Here is a 21,145-nt window from a genome sequence, read left to right as displayed (position 1 = left end):
TCCAGCTGCTAGCGTGATGCCGGGAAACAAGTGCCGGAGGTCCCCGATCGGGGGTGACCTGTCGGGGGTCGCAGCTCCCCTCGAGCTAGACCGACAAGCAGGCGCCACTGACCGAAGGGCCATTTTCCCTCGAATGTTCCTCCCCCTCGAGGGTGGCCAGCCTGGTCAGGTCAGCGTCCCCCGTCTGGCCAAATGCGTCGCCTTCTCCACGAGCGGAGGTTAGCCGGTGCCGTCATCATCGCCTTTCCACAGGGACAGACCGCCGCCCCGTCACGTGATCCTGGCCGGGCTCCTCTTCAGAGCCTGAGAGGAGACCGGCCCGCGGGGTCCGACGGGCCGCCATGTGCGGGACGCCTCACAAATGAGTACGGCGGCCCCAGACTCTGCATTACCCAACCAAACCACAGGGATGGGGGGCGGCCTGAGCCTGCTGCCCCCGCCTCGCTCCTCGGGGTCAGTCCCGAGGGATGGGGGGCTGCCGAGCCCACGAGGGCCCTTCCCCGGCCCGCTGTCCGACAGAGCACCCACGCGGGCCCCTCGCCCGACGGTCTGCCGGCCGGCCGGAGCCAACCTTTCTCTCTGCTTTCCTCCCCGTCCTGCAGATCCGGTCCCGGCGCTGGACCTCGGGCAGCAGCTCCAGCTCAAGGTCCAACGGATGCACGACATTGAAACGGAGAACCAGAAGCTAAGGGAGACCCTGGAGGAGTACAACAAAGAGTTTGCCGAGGTGAAAAATCAAGGTAGGCCACGCCTGGCTCTTCTTGGGCCTTTGGGGCCCTAATGGCCCCCAGCACTGTCGAGAGGCGCCTTGATTGCATCTCATTAAGTCCAGGTGGGGCCGAAGCCATTCGAGGGAGACAGTGACCAGCGGCCGCTGAGCAGGGAAACTTCCCTGGGCCTGCGAGCTGCCCCTTTGATGGCCTTCTGACAGGCCCTTTCAAAGGCCTCGGGGCAGGCACCGCCTGTCGGAGCGCCAGGCGCCTTCAAAGGCTCGGCGGCAGCCCGTCCATCAGGGCCTGCGCCTCCTCCTCGGCTGTCTGTCCCGCTTCCCGTTGGCTCCTCATCTCGGGGTGGCGCCGCGAGGGGCCGAGCTTCTCGCCTTCGTGTCCACAGAAGCCACGCCTGGGCTTTCCTGCCCCAGACAGCGGGGCGGCCCCCTCTCAGAGCTTCTCGCCCCTCTGTCCCAGGCGCTCTCCCGCCGGCGGGGGGCCTTGAAGCCCCTCGGACGCCTTGGCTTTGGCTGCACAAGTATTCTAAGGTGGAGCTAGCGCTTCCCTTCCCAACCTCCCGTTCTGGGCAGATGGGCTGGCCGCCTACAGGAGGCCTACCTTCCCCCTCCTCCTAGGCCGCCTTCGGCTAAAGCACACCCGCGGCCCCCCGTCTTCTCCAGGATAAACTCCAAATTCCCTGATTTGACATTCAAGGGCTTTCCCAGCCTGCCTTGGGCCTGTGCGTCTGGATTTCTTTCATTTCAGCCAGATACCCCAGTGGGTAGAGCTCAGAGCCTGGAGTCAGGAAGACCCAAGTTCAGACCTGGCCTCAGACTCTTACTAGTGACCTTGGGCAAGTCACTTTACGGCCACCTGCCTCGGTTTCTCATCTGTCAAACGAGGGTAGCAAGTGTTGGCTGTTTTTGTTTTCATTATCGTTACATTCTTCCAGATGCCTGGGCCGTTTGCCATTCTGGGGCCACCCCAGCCCATGGCTCCCCTCTGGGTCTTTAGGCTGTCCCTCAGCCCTCCAGGGCCGATCGCCTCGCCTCCACCTCCCGACACCCTGTTTCTTTCGTTCGTGCCCCCGCCTGGCCGGGGACCCTTTGGGGCTCTCTGCTTCCACCTCACTTACCCGAGGCCAGGAGAGCCAGCCCGGGCCGGGCTTCCTGTGCTCAGAGCCTGGCCGTGGGCACCCCCGAAGGGCAGACATTTCTGATCGGCCTCCACGGGGCCCATTGCTTTCCTCCAGGGGAACCTTTAGTCCACGGGACAGTCGGGGAAGACGCCGGGGTGGCCCCTCAAGGTGGGAGGGAGGGACATCCCCTTTGGCACGTCCCAGAGCCGCGGGTAGAGGCCTCTTCAACCCCCGAATTAGCCTCTGTCAGCGCCAGGAGCCCCTCATCTGCTCTCCCGCCCTTAGGCCGTCTGCTGAGAAGTCGTGCCTAGACTCGGTGCCAGGAGGCTCAGGGTTCAATCCCACCTCACATGTCTACTGGTTAGACGCCTTTGGGAGAGTCACGGGGTGGGGGGCTCTCTAGGCCTCACTTTCCCCACCCACAAAATAAGGGCATCTCCTCCAGCCCTCATCTGCGTTCCTGGAAACCTGGCCACGCGGCTCTCCTTTCCCAGATGCCACTTCCTAAGCCCCAAAGGAGGGGGGCTGTCGGGGGCCTCTCCAGGCCCTTCCAGCTCCCAAGCTGTGATCGGCGATGAGCTTTCTGGGCTCTCGGGAAGCTCAAATTGCTTGTGGAGCCCAGACAGGGTCCACGCAGGGTTGTCATTGCCACATTTCTCATCCAGGGCTCCGGGGCTCTCCTCCTTCCTGATCTGGCTGCCTCTTCCTCGCCCTTCCTCTCTCCCTCCCCGTCTGACCTGGGCAGCTCTCCATTTGCTCCCCGGTGCTGGCCCCATCGCCATCGGCCACCCCTGTGGGGGCCCAGCAGCCCCCCCCCCCCCACCATGCCACCGGGCTCTTCCCGGGCACGGCACCCCCTCACTGCTGGGCTCTTCCTGGGCACGGCACCCCCTCACTGCTGGGCTCTTCCGGGCACGGCACCCCCTCACTGCTGGGCTCTTCCGGGCACGGCACCCCCTCACTGCTGGGCTCTTCCGGGCACGGCACCCCCTCACTGCTGGGCTCTTCCGGGCACGGCACCCCCTCACTGCTGGGCTCTTCCTGGGCACGGCACCCCCTCACTGCTGGGCTCTTCCGGGCACGGCACCCCCTCACTGCTGGGCTCTTCCCGGGCACGGCACCCCCTCACTGCTGGGCTCTTCCGGGCACGGCACCCCCTCACTGCTGGGCTCTTCCGGGCACGGCACCCCCTCACTGCTGGGCTCTTCCCGGGCACGGCACCCCCTCACTGCTGGGCTCTCTTCCTGGGCATGGCATCGCCCGTGCCGCCGTGCTCTTCGCCCTGAGCCCGGTGAGCCACCCCAGGACTGTATGAAGGTGCCCCCGAGAGGGGGCTCCTTGAAGACTCCCCCTCTGCTTGTGTTAGAGGAAACCCTCGTTCTCCTTCCCAGCAAAATCCATCGATCCTCCCCCACCTAAAGGCTTCCAGTTCAATTTAACATTCGGGGAGTAAAAGGTCTCCGAAGGGCCTCGGAGCCATTGATTTCGTGTCAGAGCCGGAGCGGTTGCCCTGCAGCGAGCCGGCCTGGTGCGGCGGCCGGGGCTGGTTCCGAGGCCTCGCGGAGCGGCCAGGCCGGGCCGGGCCGGCTTCCTAACCCGAGTTTCCTCCCTCCCCTCTCTGTAGAGGTTACGATAAAAGCACTTAAAGAGAAGATCCGGGAATACGAGCAGACCCTGAAGAACCAGGCGGAGAACATCGCTCTGGAGAAGGAGCAGAAGCTGCAGAATGACTTTGCGGAGAAGGAGAGGTGAGTGCCCGGGGCGCGCCGGGGGTCTGGGCCAGGCGTCGCCGTCCGCACTCACGCTCAGCCCTTCGGCCCAGCACACGCTTGGTCCGGGGGTGGAGGCGGGAAGGGCTCCGCGGGGGCCAGTGTGGATCCCCACATCCCCCACAGGGCGAGGAGGATGTTCGAGGGGCGAAGGGCTAGTTTGGGGGCTTTTGCTGTGGATGCAGATGTCTCGGGAGGCCGAGGGCCTCCCTCTGCCCATGTCCCGTCTCACGTCCTTACCCACGAGGCTCTGCAGAGGGGAGCCCTGGGCTCCTCCGCGTGCAAAAGCACTAAAGACCCCCGATGGAAGAGAAGAGCTGAGCGGTAGACGACGAGACAGGAGACAGAAACCCCTCACAAAGCCCCAAAGCTTTGCCCTCCTTTGTCGGGGTGAGGACAGACTTTGCACGAGTGGATTAATGAGAAAGTGGATCCACTTCGATGAAGGCTTGAGGCCTGCTCATCCGGGGAGCTGCCTGTGAACGTGTCAGAGACGGGCTGCAGGCATGGCCGCCCCCACGTCCAGGAGAAGGGGGCTCCCGAGTCCTCGGCTGGTGTTTCAGCCCCGGAAGCCCTGTCGGAGGGCTTGTGGAAAGAGGGCGAGCCCTTGCCTCTGTTAGGCCTGGTTTCCCCTCCTGCCGGCCCTCCCACCCTTAGATCTCCGTCCCTTTGAGAGAGCTCACCCCAGGGAAGGCGAGAGAAAAGTCATAGGAAAGGGGGGTCTGGCCGTGAATCGGAGCCCCCATCCTTGCCCCGGGGAGTCAGTAATTTGCATCCCAAGGGCACCACTCTCCCAGCCACGGGGCAGCTTTTGTAGCCTCCACCGGGTGACCTTAGCCCAGTCACTTCCCGCCCCCTGGCCTAGCCCTCAGCGCTCTCCTGTTTTGGAGCTGACCCGGGCGGCAGGCGCTGGGGCCAGACTCGCCTCCCGGAAGAAGCTGCCTGGTGTGCCGTGCGGGGTGACGGGCCCCCACGAGCGGCCGGCGGCGGCCAGGGCTGGACGGGGCGCGGATGGCCTGCTGGAGCTCGTCGTGCGGACAGACCATCCCCAGCTGGGCCACTGCGGCACAGAGTGCCGAGGCCGCAGCCTGCTCACCTCCCAGGCGTTCCTCTTGTAAACACGTCCCCCATTTGGCTTCATTCTCTTCCTTTTTTCAGAAAGTTGCAAGAAACACAGATGTCTACCGCCTCCAAGCTGGAGGAAGCCGAGCAGAAAGTCCAAACGTTGCAAACAGGTTTGCCGTTTTATTTCATCCAAGCTTCGCTTCGTCCATGACCGGGGACCCCAGAACAGAGCGGAAATGCTGCGGGCCAGGCGCCCCCCGAGCCAGAGCATCTGCCGCTGCCAGAGGCCCGAGGCCTCGGTCCCCCCCGCCCAGCTCCCTGCCCTCGCTCCCCGGTGGCCTCTGTCCCCCAGGAGCTGAGGGAGGCCCCGCTGCAGTTCTGTGGCGGGGGGCCCATGGCGTGTGCTCCGCTGCGTGACCCCACACGAGCTCCTTGTGGGAAGCACCCAGCCCAGGCCCAGCCCAGGGCAGGAGCTTCTGAGCTGCCTGTGGAGTGAAAAGAGGGTGGCAGGCCTTGCTCGTAAAGGCACAGCAAACTGTTACCACAGAAGTGGGGCGCCCCTCCTTTCTGAGCCCTCCCCCCTCTCCCAGGAGCAGCCCCATCCTTTCTAGCCTCGTTCCAGTTCCCCCAAGGGGCCGCTCTCCAGGGAGAACAGATCTCTGCCGGGCCTGGGCCCAGCCTTCCTACCAGGAGAATGGGTGAATAACTGGCCCGTCCCAGGCTTGTTCTGGGGAGCACGTGCGCTCACTCGCCCAGAGCCTGCTGCGCCCCTCCAGATGGGCCACCCTCCCCATCCCTGCTGCTTTTAAGCGGCAGCGCCTCCCCTTGGACTGAATTCTTTAATGGATCGATGCAGGTCCTCCACATGACAAACACCTCAGCATCATCCCAGTTAAACCCTCTCCAAAGGGTAGCCCCATCCCGGAGGCATCTCCGAACTAAAAGGGTGCCTGGGATGGAGGAATTCACTGTTGCTTTAAAGACCTGCCGGGTGCGCAGCTGAGTTCCGGGGCCATTTGAGGCTGTCCTCGTTGACAGATTCCTTTACATTCTCTGGAGTTCTCTTTTGTTCATCGCGGCTTCCCTCTGCATCACTTCCAGAGCGATGTCCTCCCTATTGATTACAGAGGTTCATATTGGATGTTCCGTTCCATCCAGGCAGGCTCCCTTCCCCAGGGAGGGGGCAGAGTTTGTTTCCAGTTTTTGCTTTTACAAATAATGCTACTATCAGCATTTTTGTATGGATGCCTCTTTTTTCTTTCCTCCTTCCTTCCTTCCTTCCTTCCTTTCTCTCCCCCTTCCTTCCTCTCTCTCCCTCCTTCCTTCTTCTCTCTCCCCCCTTTCTTTTCTCCTTCCTTCCTTCCTTCCTTCCTTCCTTCCTTCCTTCCTTCCTTCCTTCCTTCCTTCCTTCCTTCCTTCCTTCCTTCCTTCCCTCCCTCATTCCTTCCTTCCCTCCCTCCTTCCTTCCTTCTTCTCTCTCCCCCCTTTCTTTTCTCCTTCCTTCCTTCCTTCCTTCCTTCCCTCCCTCCTTGCCTCCCTCCCTCCCTCCCTGCCTCCTTGCCTCCCTCCCTCCCTGCCTCCTTGCCTCCCTCCCTCCCTCCCTCCTTCCCTCCCTCATTCCTTCCTTCCCTCCCTCATTCCTTCCTTCTCTCCCTCCTTCCTTCTCTCCTTCCTTCCCTCCTTCTTTCCTTCCTTCCTTCCTCCCTCCCTCCCTCTCCCGCTGATCTTGGCATATAAACCCAGTTGTGAGTGGGATCACTGAGTGAAAGAATAAGAAATATGTTCTTGAATTGTTCCAAATTGTCTTTAAAAGGATTTGATAATGCATTACCTGGGGAAACAAAACTCCTGTTGCTATGAATTCAGTTTCAAGGGAAATGCTAATAGCAAGCCTTTAAAAATGTGAAGGAGCTCTCTAAAGAGAAAGCTGGTGCAATTTTTTTCGTAGTTTCTTCTTAAAATGACAGATTATGAGCTATATCCTAAGTACCAGAGCAACTAAACTTGCTTCATAACTATATTTAAGTTAAATACATTTCAGGGCATAAAATGCTCTCAAGACACCATCACTTCCTCCAAGTCACCACCAGCATTCCTGCTCCCTTCTCCTTCAATTTTCCTCTTATATATGGAAGAACTAATTAATTACACATTCCTAGATAAGCAGGGTTATAGAGTCAAAGCATAAATAGACATATTTGGGGACGATATTAGTTAAAATGCTGAGTTTTCCCCCTAGGGCTGGCTAAAATCATAATTTCCTTTGGAGGAAAAGTAGACAAGAATTTTAAAAGATATTCTTGGGGGGAAAGCTGAGGAGGGTGACGCTGCATGACTAGACTTTAAAATATATTGCAAAGCATTTCTCAACAGTTTCTGGTACTGTGGGAAAACAGAAATAATTCAGCACGAGAGAAGAAATACTCTAGATGTTCAGGAAAATGTTTATTAAAAACTAACCATCATTCCCTTCTATATCATAAGAAGTGGATGAAGGATTCCTTATTCAATAAATACACCTGGGAAATTTGGTTATGATTTGGTGGGAGTCGTATTTCCATGCGCCTCTCACACACACCGTGTGACGCAGTCCATTCGTACTGGTCACGACTTGGGTTTAAAATTAAGCCTGCAAAGGCTGTAGAAGGCATCGCTTGCCCAAGTGATCGTTGCAGGCAAGACGGCTTTTTTTCTATTCCTCACCTAAATGGAATCGTGAGGGACAGGAGAAGTGTGATTGGCTCCATTTAAAAATGGTCACCACAACAACAAAGTTCATCTTTAAGGGGAAATGCATTGGGCAAATGGGCCGATAAACCGTTGCCATCAGAAATAGTCCACGTTCTCGGGCTCCAGCAGAGAAAGGCTCAGGGGCTGCGTGGGCTGTTCAAGGAAAGAATCCCGGGTTGTCCATAACCACTGGACGAAGTGCTCCCCATCGCTGTTAAACGGGGGCGCGAATGAAAGGCTGTCCGCGCGGGACTTCGCCAAACCAGGCCAGGGGAAGCTGGATGCTGGCGCTCCGCTCCCGGAGTTGGGCCGTGGCAAGGAAGGTGTAGCAATAGCAGGCCTTCCCGCCGATACTCCCTGACCCAAAGGGTCGTCAAAAGCAAAAGGTTTTCCTCCGGCGTTTTTTGTCGTTTATGGGAAACTGGAAGCAAGCTCTCCCCTCCCAGCCATGGGGAATGACGGAAGGGGACCCATAGAGAGGGGCCTTCCTGATACCCGCTCCCCGGCCCCTCCCCCCAACCCGGAAATGAGCGGGAAGAGAGGCCTGTGCATGTGACTTGGAACCCGAAGCCCCTGCCTGTACTTTATGCCTTTGTGTTCTGCCTTTTAGCCCTGGAAAAAACGCGGACAGAATTGTTTGACCTGAAGAGCAAATACGATGAAGAAACAGCCGCCAAGTAAGTTCTGAGCGCCGCGTTCTCCACTGCACGCTGGGGCGCTGTTGGTTGGCCGGCCTGAGCTCCGCCCCTGCCGGACTCCGCCCGCCCGGGTGCGAAGGGCGGAGCGTGGCCTCAGGTGGCCCATCTGCCAGAGGTTCTCATCCGGCCTGGCCAGACCGGCACCTTCCGCTGTGTTTAGTTTAATTTGGCGGGGAGCCTAAGAGGACCCAAAATACTGACCCAGAGCCGGGAGGGAGCTCAGAGGGCCTATACGCAACCCTCCTTGTACAGGGGAGGAAACTGAGGCGGGGAGTGAGGGGCGAGGCCAGTGTCGGGGGCGGGCTCTGAAGCCCTTCGCTCCGCCCCAACACAGCTTCCGCCTGAGAAGGCGGGCCATGGGGGGGGGGCTCTCAGGGTCCCCCATTAAGCTTTTGTTAGCCACCTTCCATTATAAATGCGGGAGAGAGAATCCAGCCCAGGCGTACCCTAAGGGGGCGTGCGGCCTCCAGACACTGAGGTGACCCCGACCCTGCCCAAGGCTTGTAAGCCCTGGGCTCCCCCCATCTGTCCTGGTGTTCCCTCTGACCCATGGCTGCCCTGGGCAGAGGTCAAGGCCTCACCCGGCTACTTAGGAGGAGCCTCCCCTGGTTCTGCCCACTTCCGGCCGCGCTCCGCCTTCTCTATGGAGCCTCATCCCTCATGACATCCCCCAGGTCCCACAAGGCTGTGCGGGTCCCCCGCATGGGCCGCAGGGCTCTCTCGTGGTGCCGGACTCACACCCAGACTAGCCCCTCCCCCCCTTCCTGTGTGTCCACAGGTGTGAGGCTGCCCTCGGGGAGCTTCCATTCCAGTCTGAAACCTTCCAGGGGCCAACAGGAGGAAGGGAGGGGGCTGCAGGCTGGGGGCCCGGCGGGGCAGCGCACAGGGCAGGAGAAGGAATGGGCTTGTGGGGAGCCGCAGCCACTGGGCCAGGCAGGCGTGGCGGGACACCCCGATCTTTCTGCTTCCCCTGGCAAGCTTACCGCCCAGAGAGCTCTGATCTCATTATGGCAGCCCAGAGCGCACTGCCTGCTCGCTTGAGCTGCGCTTTGTCTGTTAGCGCAAAGGCCTCCCCTAAAATGAGCTCCGGCTTTTGTCCCTGGTTTTTAAGACACGGATGACTGCTGGGGCCTCATTCGGAGAGTGGCATTAAATAGTCACTGAATGGGGGGGGGGGGGGCAACCAATAACAGGAGGAAACCGGAAGTCTCCGGCCTGATTCTCCCTCCTGGAGCTTGTCGCCTGCTCTCTTGTTGGCTCCCCATTAGACCGTGAGCTCCAGGAGGGCAGGCTTCGCCCCCTGCCGAGCACAGAGCACTCGCCTACTGCATGTTTATCTGCGACCCAAGCAATTCCATAAGGCAGAGCTAAAACATCGGTCAGTCATCAGGCGCTTATTAAGCGCACAGAGAGCTGACCCAGAAGGAGCCCGCCGGCCCTTATTGAGCCCCTCACTGAGGCCTTCCCCGACCCACAGTGCCCTGCGTGCCCAGACACGTGGCTTCACTTCTCCGATCTCCCAGGGGCCTCTGGGGAGGATTTCTGCCCCGGAGCTCCCCGACAGATCTCCAGCGGATGAAGGCAATCTTTGCCCCAGGAGGAGGCCAATGGGGGGTCCAGGCGACCCCCTCCAGTTCAGAGGCTTCTCCAGTCAGGTTCTCTGAGTAAAAGTCGTCTGGCTTTTCCAGGCCAGAAGCTGTGCGCCCCTGCCATTGGGGAGCTTGGCAGGTTGTGCCTTTGAATTCAGTTGTTTTTCTTTTTCTAAGAACCAGCCTCTACTCCCCTCCCCCCCCCCCCCCTCCGGGAATGTGTTGGGGAGGAACTTGTACCAGAATACCTGCTAGCTCCGTGGATGGAGAACTGGGCCTAGAGACAGGAGGTCCTGGGTTCAAATGTGGCCTCAGACCCTTCCTAGTGGGGTGACCCTGGGCAAGTCACTTCACTGTCACTGCCCAGCCCTGGACGCTCTTCTGCCTTAGAACCAACACACAGTAGTGATTCTAAAACCAAAGATAAGGGGGGGGAGACAGAGACAGGGAGTGAGGGAGATAGAGAGACCCAGAGAACGTCTCCACAGTCAAGCAAAAACAGATTCTCCCAGTGGTCATGTCCAAAGATGTAGGCCTCGTGCTGAATCCTGAATCTCCCTCCTCGGTCTGGAAGGCAGCATCTCTCGGCAGCCTCAGGCCTCTGTGACTGCCACCGAGTTGAGCTGAGTTCTTAAGGCTCCCCCAGTTTGCTGGGTTTCTCTTGCTGTTACCCTATATGAGAGTCTCCCAGTCATGCCCACTTCTCTTGCCTTCAGTTCATCCAAGTCTTCCCACGTTAGAATGATGATAACTTGGTTCTTCCCTTAAAGCTCCCCATTTTCAATCTTTCTTTTGTCTGAGCAAATGACAAAACCCCTGAGTTTTGTATTCTTGTCTGTCTGTCTGTCTATCTGTCTCTCCTCTCCCCCTCCCGTCTCTCTGTCTCTGTCTCTCTCTCTCTCTCTCTCTCATTCTCTCTCTCTCTCCCTCTCAGTCTTTCTCTCTCTCTCTCTCTCCCTCTCCCTCTACCTCCCTCTGTGTTTAACCTTTTTTCTTAGTACTGTGAGCAGCTGTTTTAGGAAGCTTTGCTAACTTTCTTTTTTTTTTAAATCATTCCTTAATTCTTTTATCAGAATATCTGATGTTTTTACAGCACTGTGTTTAGGAAAAATGTTATCAAACTTTTCACAAGTTCTTTTCATATCAAAATTTAAGATTTACAAAGTATTTTTCTTCAATTCAGCAAATAGGAACAATTAACAAAGCATTCAACTAGGGGCAGCTGAGTTGCTTAATGGATAAGGAGACAGGCCTGGAGGCAGGTGGAACTGGGTTCAAATTTAGCCTCAGACCCTTGCTAGCTGTGTGGCCCTGGGCAAGACACTTAACCCCATTTGCTTAGCCCTTACCGCTCTTCTGCTTGGGTATTTAAAAGGTTATGGTAAGGGTTAAAAAAAAGGGAACCAAAAACCTTAAACTATTTACATTTTAATACTTGATTTTAATATTAGTATTTGCATTTATAATAATTTGCATTTAATACTTAGATTTGGTTTAAAATAAATTTAATAAGAATAACAACTTGTTTTCATTCAACAAACACTTAAATGCCTACTATAGTATGCAAGATATTGATACAATGCTATAAAGACAAAATAACCCTGACTCTGGCCCCAGAGAGCTTACATATTATCAAACAAGAATCATTTGTTAAGCACCTACTCTGGGCTAAGGAGACAAACGACAGTGAAACGGTCCCTGCCCTCCGAGAGCTTTCAGCATAATCAGGAACGCTCCACATGTACACATGACATATATATGCCTGTAAACAGAGAGACTGATCCATCCACAGGAGCTTTGGGGGAAGACTTTAGGAGCTGAGGATAAAGGGAAAGGCTTGGTGAAGGCCAGGCTGGAACTGACCCTCGCCCTGAGCTGCTGACCTCTAACCCCAGGGAATAGCCCTCTGCTTGTTTTTGTACAGCTCAGTAAGAAAGGTTTTTGCATTTTTATACAATCAAACTTTATTTTAAAATTCAAAATCCATTCTTCCCTGCCTGCTCTAGTTTGTTGCCCCTGACTCTGCTGGCTCCTGTCCTTTCTGGCGGGTCCTCCTCAAAGTAGGGCTCTCGCTCTTTTCTTTTAATGCCATTGGGCAGTGACCACTAGGTGGCACTGTGGACAGGGCTCTGGGTCTGGAGTCAGGAAGCCCAGGGTTTGAGAGTTCCAATCCTGTCTCTGCCTCTTAGTGACTATGTGACTTGGGAAGGCCTCACCTCCCTCAGCCTTGTTCAGATGGGCGCTGTCATGGTGCCCGCCTCCCGGGGTTGATGGGAGCACCAGAGGAGACGGTATTTGTGAGCCATTTGACACATTTTCAAGCACTCCCTACACGTGCGCCATTTTGATCATCGTTCCGATCTCTTCCTTGGGGAGCCCCACACATCTTGCCAAGTTTCTTTGTAGTCTTCATTTTGGTTTGTTGCTAGAGTATGATGTCATCTCAACAGTCTGTCATCACTCATTCAGTATTCCCTCATCTCTGGGTCTACCATGTCTTTCCACCTTTTCATTATAAAAAGTTAAGCAGCCATAAATAGGTTTTGAACAACAGGGTCTTTCCCCCTTTTAATAACATCTCTCCAGCTGGTCCCACTAGTGTGATCCGTTGGGTCCAAGGGAATGATCGGTCTGGTAACTCTTTTGGTATCTTGCTAGACACCAGCCTTACAGAAAAGGTGGCATCACTTAATCGGTACCTGTTGGTTGATGGCTTGCTTTTCTTTCTTTTTTAAACTCTTCTCTTCTCTGTCAATATCAGTTCTAAGACAGAAGAGCAGTGCCGGCTAAGCCATCACAGCTAAGTGGCTTATCCAGGGTCACACAGCTAGGAAGTGTCAGAGGCCAGGTTGGAGCTCAAGTCCTCCTGACTCCAGGCCTGGCGCTCTAGCCACCTCGATGCCCCGACAGATTGCTTTTCAATGAACTCAGCAAAGGGAATGATGTGCCTATTTCCCTAGGCTTAGCCCTGTCCACACTAAAGTTTATTATTTACCCATTTGCTAATTGATTAGATATTAGGTGGCTTTAGTCAGGAAGACCTGCTTCTGACCCATCCTAGCCTTATGACCCTCGATGAGGTCCTGAGCCTCTCCGGAGCCCAGGAAGCAAGATCTATACAACTCTGAGAGGTAGAATAATCCTAGGTCTGTACCAGCCCAAGGAAAAAATAGATTGTCCCTTAAAATGGCTTTCATTTGTAGTTCTCTTGAATTTGAAGAATTTTTTTTCAAAGAATTAATGATAACTGGTTTCTTCTTTTTTTTTTTTAAATCCTCACCTTCCGTCTTGGAGTCAATCCAAGACAGAAGAGTGGTAAAGGCTAGTCAATGGGGGTCAAGTGACTTGCCCAGGGTCACACAACTGGGAAGTGTCTGAGACCAGATTTGAACCTAGGACCTCCCATCTCTAGGCCTGGCTCTTAATCCACTGAGCTACCCAGCTACCCCCATTTCTTCTTTTAATAGCTGGATATATACACATATACACATACCGATAGACAGACAGATAGATAGATAGATAGATAGATAGATAGATAGATAGATAGATAGATAGATAGATAGATAGATAGACGGATGGACGGATGGATAGATGATAGATAGGTAGATGGATGGATAGATGATAGACTGAAAGACAGATAAACAGGCAGACAAACGGATAGAATGATGGATGGAAGGATAGATAGAATGGCAGATAGACAGGCAGACAGACAGACAGACGGATAAAATGACAGATGGATGGAAGGATAGATAGATATGATAGATAGAACAGACAGATAGATGGATGGATAGACAGACATAGATGGATGGATGGATAGATAGATAGATAGATAGATAGATAGATAGATAGATAGATAGATAGATAGAATGACAGATAGCCAGACAGACGGATAGATGGATAGACAGACATAGATAGATGGACAGACAGATAGATGGATGGACAGATAGACATAGAATGATAGATAGATGGATAGATAGATAGAATGACAGATAGGCAGACAGACGGATGGATGGATGGATAGACAGACATAGATAGATGGACAGACAGATAGATAGACAGGTAGACAGACAGATAGATGGATGGACAGATAGACATAGAATGATAGATAGATGGATAGATAGATAGAATGACAGATAGGCAGACAGACGGATGGATAGACAGATAGATGGACAGATGGATAGAATGACAGATAGATAGATAGATAGATAGATAGATAGATAGATAGATAGATAGATAGATAGATCAACCAATAGATCCTATTTAGTGGTAAGTCACTGAAAAGGGCCTCTCGGTTTTCTTAGTGTTTTTAATCCAAGTCTGGGTAGCTGATTTTGCTTCTAAAGTGGCCCAGGCAGCCATCCACCTTACTTCCTCTTCCCACCTCCTGGCCCCATGACAGACATCTGTGCTATCCCTCCACCCCAAGATGATCACTGAAGCCTGGCGAGCTTTTGAACCCCCCCTTCACTCAGCAACCCTGGATACCCTCATCTGCCAGCTTGTGCCCTTTGTCCACCTGGGCCCCTGACATGTTACTGGGGAGCTGGGAGAGTAGCGGCCGAGCAAGGATCGCCAGTGTCCTCTGGCTTTTTCTCTTGGAGTGGCTTGCCTCTGACTGAAGCGTTGTCCCTGCCTGCTTTGGGGGGGTGGCTTCTTGGCACCCTGGGTTATGTGCCCTCCAGCTGCTGCGTTCTCTGGGCTAAAGCAGGAGCCTCATGGCAGGGGCAGAGGAGAGAGGCAGGAAAGGCAGAGAAAGGGCCTTCGTGTGTTCATTTGTTGCCTTTTGTTGTTTTGTACTCCTCCTCGGACCTTGCTGTCTGAGGCCAGATTTCTCAGGAAGAGGCTCTTCTTGATCAGATCCTGCTCTCTGCACCGGGGTAGTCCCTAGCTGAGGGGGCCCCACCTTAGGCAGAAGCCTCTTCATTTCCGTGGACCGTCCTCTCCAGTTCCTCTTCTGCTCAGCTCTGGGGCTGGACCACATGACCTCCGTGCCCCTTCCCCTCTCTGAGCCTCAATTTCCCCCCTGCACCAAACAGCCTCAGAGGCTCCCCCAGCTCTAGATTGGGGCTCCTTTGCTCCTTGTCTCATGCAGAGAGCCGGCAGCCCCCTGGTGGAGGGACACCCTGCCTGCTGCCAGGCTCCATTCAGCAAGAAGCGTTTCTCGGGCACCTGCAGCTTGCTGGGCCTTCCCCGCCATCTCCTCCTTGTTCCCTGTGTGACCATCATGACTTTGGCCTGCCTAGAATGCCCGTTGCCAGCAGGGAGGGAGGAGGCAGAGCCGCGGCAGGGCCTGGGCCTTCTGCTTTGGGGCCTCTGTCTAGGCACCCAGTTAGGCCGGACCCTGTGGTCTGGCAGGGGCCGGAAGGGGTCTGGTTTCGTGTCTCTGGACATGTAGAGTGGGGTCAGGGGTGGCCATCCCAGTGCTGCTGGCTCCCGGGTGCCATGGTGGGCTCTTTGCACAAGGACTCTTGACTTCTGGCCTAGAAAAGCTCCCAGTGAGAAGCCTCAAACGGCCAGGGGAGGCCGAGCCGGGCTTGGTGAGAAAGGCCCAGATTCTGTCCTGGTCTCTGACCCAGCCTGGCCCTGTCTGGGGGAGTCTCCTAAAGGCGGCTCTCAGGGTGCGCTGGGAGAGGGAATTTCCACACCAAGAATTCCCCCCAGCAGGGCAGTGGCCGAGGGGTCGGATTTTTTGCTGAGATTATGCAGAAAAGAGCCCTGTGAGGTCTTTGTCCCTTTGCTTGGTTTTGGTCAGAGAACATGTCTTCCTCCACAGTGGCAGGGTGGGAGAGGAGCCATGATTTGGTGGGAGGTGGGGGGGGGATGGGGACTCCCTCCCCTCTGTGAGGGCCTCGGAGGACCCTTCCAGGCCGCGCTCCGCCTCCCCTCCGCCTCCCACCTTCCACCTGGTGGCTAGATGAAGCTGCGGCCTCCATCCTCCTCTGAGGCAGCCCTTTTCACAGGCTGTCGGAAAACATTTAGGGCTGCACCTGAGCTTTCATAAAGGATCTCTTTTTCTCCTCCCTCTCCTCTCCGGGTCTGCTCTCAGGTGCAGGAGAGCCTGCATGCTTGGGCTGGGGGAGGCCTCTGACATGGGCCGCAGCCTGGGGGGGGGGAGAACCCTGGCAGCCGACCCAGAGGCCTGGCCCCTTCCTGGGCAGGAGGAGGCCGGACCGCCTGGGCCTCCCTCCTCGAGGCTGTGCCTAGCCCCCAGCTCATTGTATGCCCTGCGCTGGCTCCTCAGCTGGCATATCAGGAGCTGAATGTGACAAGATGGAAACAGTCAAGTTTTCCGTGTGTAGGCTTGAAGTAAAATGTAATTAGCCTTTATGCGCGGAACAAGGGCCCATTGATGAATACAGCTGGTCTTTGTTTGGGGCTGTGGTGGCGAGTGGGAGGGAGAAGTGCTCCTCTTCATGTTTATTAATGCGCAGATTCCTGGGACAAATGGCCAGCCCCCTTCCTATTTGTTGGAACATCAGGGCCTCTGCCAAAGCAGTGGTCGTGAAGGGCATTTCTGGGCCTCGGACCCTGGGCCGGCCTCCGCCCCCAGATCCAGGGAAGGCCATCCAGCCACCTTCAGAGGGGCTTCTCCAACCTCCAGGAGCCCCTCCCAAGGGAGGCCCTGGGCAGCCCGGACCCCTCTTTCCCCGCAAGTGCTCGGCGGCTGCAGCGCCCCCCTTCCCGGCCCGGAGCCCACGAGTCCCTGTCTCAGCCGGACTCCAGAGCCGCCTCTTCGCTCTGTCCCGGCGACCCTCACTGGCCAAAGGACGCCACGCTTAACACATACAGTGGGCTGCTGACATTACTGTTAACATGTGGGCTGAATTTCTGAGCCTCTGATGAAAGAAAATATTGAATCTCACCAGCATACTTCATGTTTCCCAGCGACCATTAGCCTGGAGAATTGTTTTCCTCCCAAAAAAAACCATTTCCCCCCCCTAAGTGGCCACATAGCAAAACTTGCCCATTTTAAAGTTGTTCTGGTCCTGTTCCTTCGTATCAGGCCTCTTGTCAAGAACCGGGGCCTTAGAAGAGACATTTAGGAGGAAACAGACTGCAGGTGGTTTGGGTGTATCTTCTGTGTGTTCGGGCACAAACTAGAACCATCGTTTTCTTGTCTCGCCCCTCCCCGTACACAAGGACCCCCAGGCAAGCCAGGGGACCCGAGGAAAGAGCCCGTGGTAAATGGCCCAAGCCAAGAAAGATGGCGCTGCTTGCTTGGCATGGAGTTCTTGAATGGTGAGCACTACCGCTAGCCTTTGGGCTTTGTCTCCCTGGGAGCCGGCGGTGCCTCCTGCGAGTAGCCGTGCTGGTACTGGACCGGAGCCTCTCGTGCTTTTAGCATAGATCGTTACGTTGTTGGGGGTTTAAGCCCTTATCTTCTGTCTTAGAGTTGTACTCTGTGTTGGTTCTAAGAGCGGTAAGGGCTGCCAACGTGGGCTGTCCAAGGTCGCCCAACTAGTTAGTGGCTAAGGCCCAATCGGAGCCAGGACCTCCCCTCTCCAGTTCCGACTATCCAGTGAGCCGCCTCGCTGCTCCCACTCCATTATGTTTTGTCAGCAAGGGCTTAACCTTCCCTTTATCCAAATTCATGCCAAATACATGCATTTTTAAAAAGAAAGTGAGCATTCATTTTATTTTCATGCATTATTCACAATTGGTACATCATTCACAATGTCTTACCTTTTGATTTTAAAAAAGTATTTAATATATTTTGAGAGACAGAGATCACTTAAGGGGCCAGAATGGCCTTTCCTTTTTTGTTAAATGCAGCATGCTTTTATCCCTGCTCATGAAGAGTAGGAAGGGTTCCTGGACGCCCCAACTCCAGGTGTACCCAAATCCTTTTTCTTGGGGAATCTGTCGGGCAAATGTTTCTGGCAGCCAGTTTCCCTTCCGAGTGTGCCATGGTTGGCTAATTTCCAAAGGAGTTTGATTTTCTAACTCAGAAATGTTTAAGTGAGACGCAATATGCTCTAGGAGATCGAGCTGGCCTCTGTGTATGTGTGTGTGTGCGCGTGTATGTATCATATTATTATAGAAGTATGTGTATATAATATGTCATTATTATATACAAGTAATACTTGTATAATGTTATATAGGTCGTATGTTATATAAGTATCATTAAATAACACATGATATTTCTAGTATGTATTAAATCATCCGTGTGTGTGGGTGTGTGTGTGTGCGCGCGCACGTGTGTGTATCTCCCCATCTCTCCTCCAGAAAGCCATCCTTATAACAAGGAAAAAAGAAAGGGCAGAAAAAGCGGTTCCATAAAGCTAACACATCAGCCAAGTGTGGCAGTGTACACTGTGTTCCACACCCACAGTCACCCACCTAACCCATTGAATTTATCACTGGATCCGCCGTCATGACACGTTGTGTTAAACTGTCTACGGTAGCTGTCATCAAGGCAGCTAAAAACAAGGAGTCCTTTATATTAGGCTTCAGAGTTTAAAGATCTCAACGTATTTACTTCTGGAGCCTCCTCGTTGCCTCCTAGGAAGAGGTACAAACTGGGCATCTTTAATTCCCGGGCCCCCAAGCGCTGACTCTTCTCTAGTTTTTGTACTTTTCCATCTGGGGGACTCTGGGGACCTTGGCTAAAAAGAGCTTGGCATCTTGACGGGGCCTGAGCATCCTATAATTATTTTGATATACATACTATACTTAAAAGTGGCTTCCCCCCATCAAATGTGAAAGACAAGCTTGTGTGGCCTGAAGCCGCATCTATTTGCTGTACCTTTAAGGACCTAAAGTTTCCTATTTCCTGTCCTTTTGATGAGTCATCACTTCCAGTACACGTTTCTATAATTATTATCCTAGTTAAAATAATTTCCCTAAAAATAGAGGAGAAGGAACCTTTGGTAGCCTGGGCAGGGAATGGGTTTGGTCAAAGAGCCCCTGTCCAGAGCCTCAGGAAGAGCTATAGCCTGCTTTCTAGAGAATATTAGTGGATTTTTTTCATTCCCAAAGTTCTTATCTCCAGAGGAGCTTAACTGCCCATTCTAGAAAACTGAAGGGTTTTCTGGCCCTGGACTCTGTTTAAACTCACCTAAAGGATCTGGATTAGGAGACCCCTTAGAGACGGGTTTTTGGTTTTCTGGCTCCCAGCCCAAGAGTAGCTATTTGAGCCTCCCCAGAGTTCTAGCTGTTTTCACAAGACCAGGCTTCCTTATGGCTGGGAGCTGGGCGGGAAGAGGGGAAAAAAAGACATTTTTTAAAAGCTCCATTTCTTCCCTTCCTCCTGGAAATCCTTTTGAGTAGCCAGGATGCCTGTCCAGCTGCATCTGACCCTTGGCAGGTCTGGGAAATGCAACAATGCACCAAAGGGAAAAATAAAGGACCTGAAAACCTTTCAACCTTAAAAAAGGTTTAAAAGAGAAATTTACAGCCAGCTCTGTGTATGTACATACATGTACACATACATATATATATGTGTGTGTGCAGCATCTAGAGCCCTTTGAGAAGGAGATCTTATAAATAAAGTATTATAGGTAGTATATCATCCTATGTTTGTCACTCATTTTTGTCTTGGGCTCCTGAGAGAGCCTTGAAAGATTTCCTCCATCTCACTCTAAAAACAAATCCCTTTTACCCAACTGACTCAACAGAGCTTTCCCACACAGCATTTCAAACAAGCCCCCAGAGCTTTCCAGAAGGCCCAGGGCAGCTCGGGATGGGGGGGCTAGACCCCCAAGTAGAGGGGGTGGAGAGATAGAGGGGACAGAGAAACAAGGTATCCCAAGTCTTAGGGCTTCTTTGCTAAAGATTTGGTGTATACCCTGTTTAGATTCTTTGTATTTGTCTTGCTTTTCTTGCGTCCATTTTATACGCAGTTATTTATACTCAACTCCTCACAAGAGAAAGAAACCTCCCTGAGAGCAGAGATGGGTTCATTTTTGTCTATATAGCCCCACTGGCAGATGTAGAGTTTGGCCTATAAAAATGATTGTTGACCCATTGCCAACTTCTTCCTGCCTTCCCAGTCATTGCTATTCATATGTTTTTGAGGTCTTGATTAGATAGACAGATTGGATGGATGATAGATAGATAGATAGATAGACAGACAGACAGATGGACAGATAGATCGATGGATGGATGGACGGACAGATAGATTGCATGGATGGATGGACAGACATGATGGATGGTGTAAAGATGATTTTAGCTTTGTGACTTGAAATCTAAATAATTGGTTGCCAGGGAAAATTTCCAAATAATAAAATACCCAAGTCAGCTGGGAATTATGGTGATTTTAATTAATATAGAGAGAATGAATTAAGGGAGAGAGAGAGAGAGAGAGAGAGAGAGAGAGAGAGAGAGAGAGAGAGAGAGAGAGAGAGAGAGAGAGAGAGAGAGAGAGAGAGAGAGAGAGAGAAGGGAGTCAGTCTTATCACTCACCACGAGACCATCTCCAAGGAAGCTGTCTGACAGGGATCCTCCAGTCTGAGTTCCAGTCCTCACTGAACTGAACTCCAAATCTAATTGCACTCCGAACTGAATTGAATTCCCCGAACTGACTTTTTAGCCTCCTTTTAATTTTAATTTTCTCTTATGTCACCTCCCCTAAATTTTCACATCTACCAATCACAGTAGACACTTTTTCCAGGACTGTCTATTCTTTAGTTCTTGCCTTCTTTGATTAGATTTTCTCCAGGACTGTCCACTCTTTAGTTCTCACCTTCTCTGGTTAGATTATATCTTCTGAGGTACTTCACACTTCTTTGTTAAGCTTACCTTTTGTTAGTTACTTGACCTTTTTGTGATTAATTTAACCTTTATAGGTACTTAACACCCTTTTGTATTAGATCTAAAAATAGACTTAGCTGAAGTTTTAGCTTCACTATAAGGTATGAGTTAAGTACCTTCATTGTTCAATCAGGAGTTTACAACTTTATCTTCCCCTAAAGTAGGTCTAATTAGGGTGGAGTAATTTCCAAGTTCACAATGGACAGACATGATGGATGGATGGATGGATAGATAGGTGATAGATGGATAAATATTATAATTTTTCTTTTCTTTTTTTTTAAGATGAAAAGTCAAAAGTGGTTCAATTTGATGTGGATGCACTGAGATCTTTCCTGGCCAGGTAGAAGTGAGATTCCAGTTCATAGCAATGAAGGAGGGAGGTGATACACTAATATGTGTTTCGGGTCTAAGGCTAGTCTGTGACCAACTAAACTGATGGCCTGGGCCATAGAAAAAAATGACTTTCAAGGGGAAAGTCATAATGGCAAGAAGAGATTGACAGGTTAGTGAGGGATAGGGAAGGATCAAGTAATTGGAGAGGGACTTAAACTGTACTTTTAGACCAGGCCCGACTCTGGCTGATCCAGTGGCTCAGGCTCTGGATTGGAATGAAATGAGATGCTCACAAACAATTTAATATTCAAGCAAAAAAAAAGAAAGTTTGCTTATTAATGGCCTGGAAAGGCTGAATGAC

General features: G+C 53.0%; 1 protein-coding gene across 11 annotated transcripts in view; it reads left to right on the top strand.

Annotated features, from left to right (window-relative positions):
• The window catches only part of CUX1 (cut like homeobox 1), a 294,746-nt gene that overhangs the window by 169,350 nt on the left and 104,251 nt on the right, over positions 1 to 21,145 (top strand). For all 11 annotated transcript variants that reach the window (XM_056819814.1, XM_056819812.1, XM_056819810.1 and 8 more), the window contains exons 5-8: positions 603 to 740; positions 3,473 to 3,596; positions 4,776 to 4,852; positions 8,023 to 8,089. In XM_056819814.1, the coding sequence (XP_056675792.1) occupies positions 603 to 740; positions 3,473 to 3,596; positions 4,776 to 4,852; positions 8,023 to 8,089 (406 nt within the window). The remainder of the gene's footprint in view (positions 1 to 602; positions 741 to 3,472; positions 3,597 to 4,775; positions 4,853 to 8,022; positions 8,090 to 21,145) is intronic.

This window comes from Monodelphis domestica, chromosome 2 (genome assembly GCF_027887165.1).
Source record: "Monodelphis domestica isolate mMonDom1 chromosome 2, mMonDom1.pri, whole genome shotgun sequence".
NCBI lineage: Eukaryota > Metazoa > Chordata > Mammalia > Didelphimorphia > Didelphidae > Monodelphis > Monodelphis domestica.
This window is presented reverse-complemented; position numbering and strand designations above follow the sequence as displayed.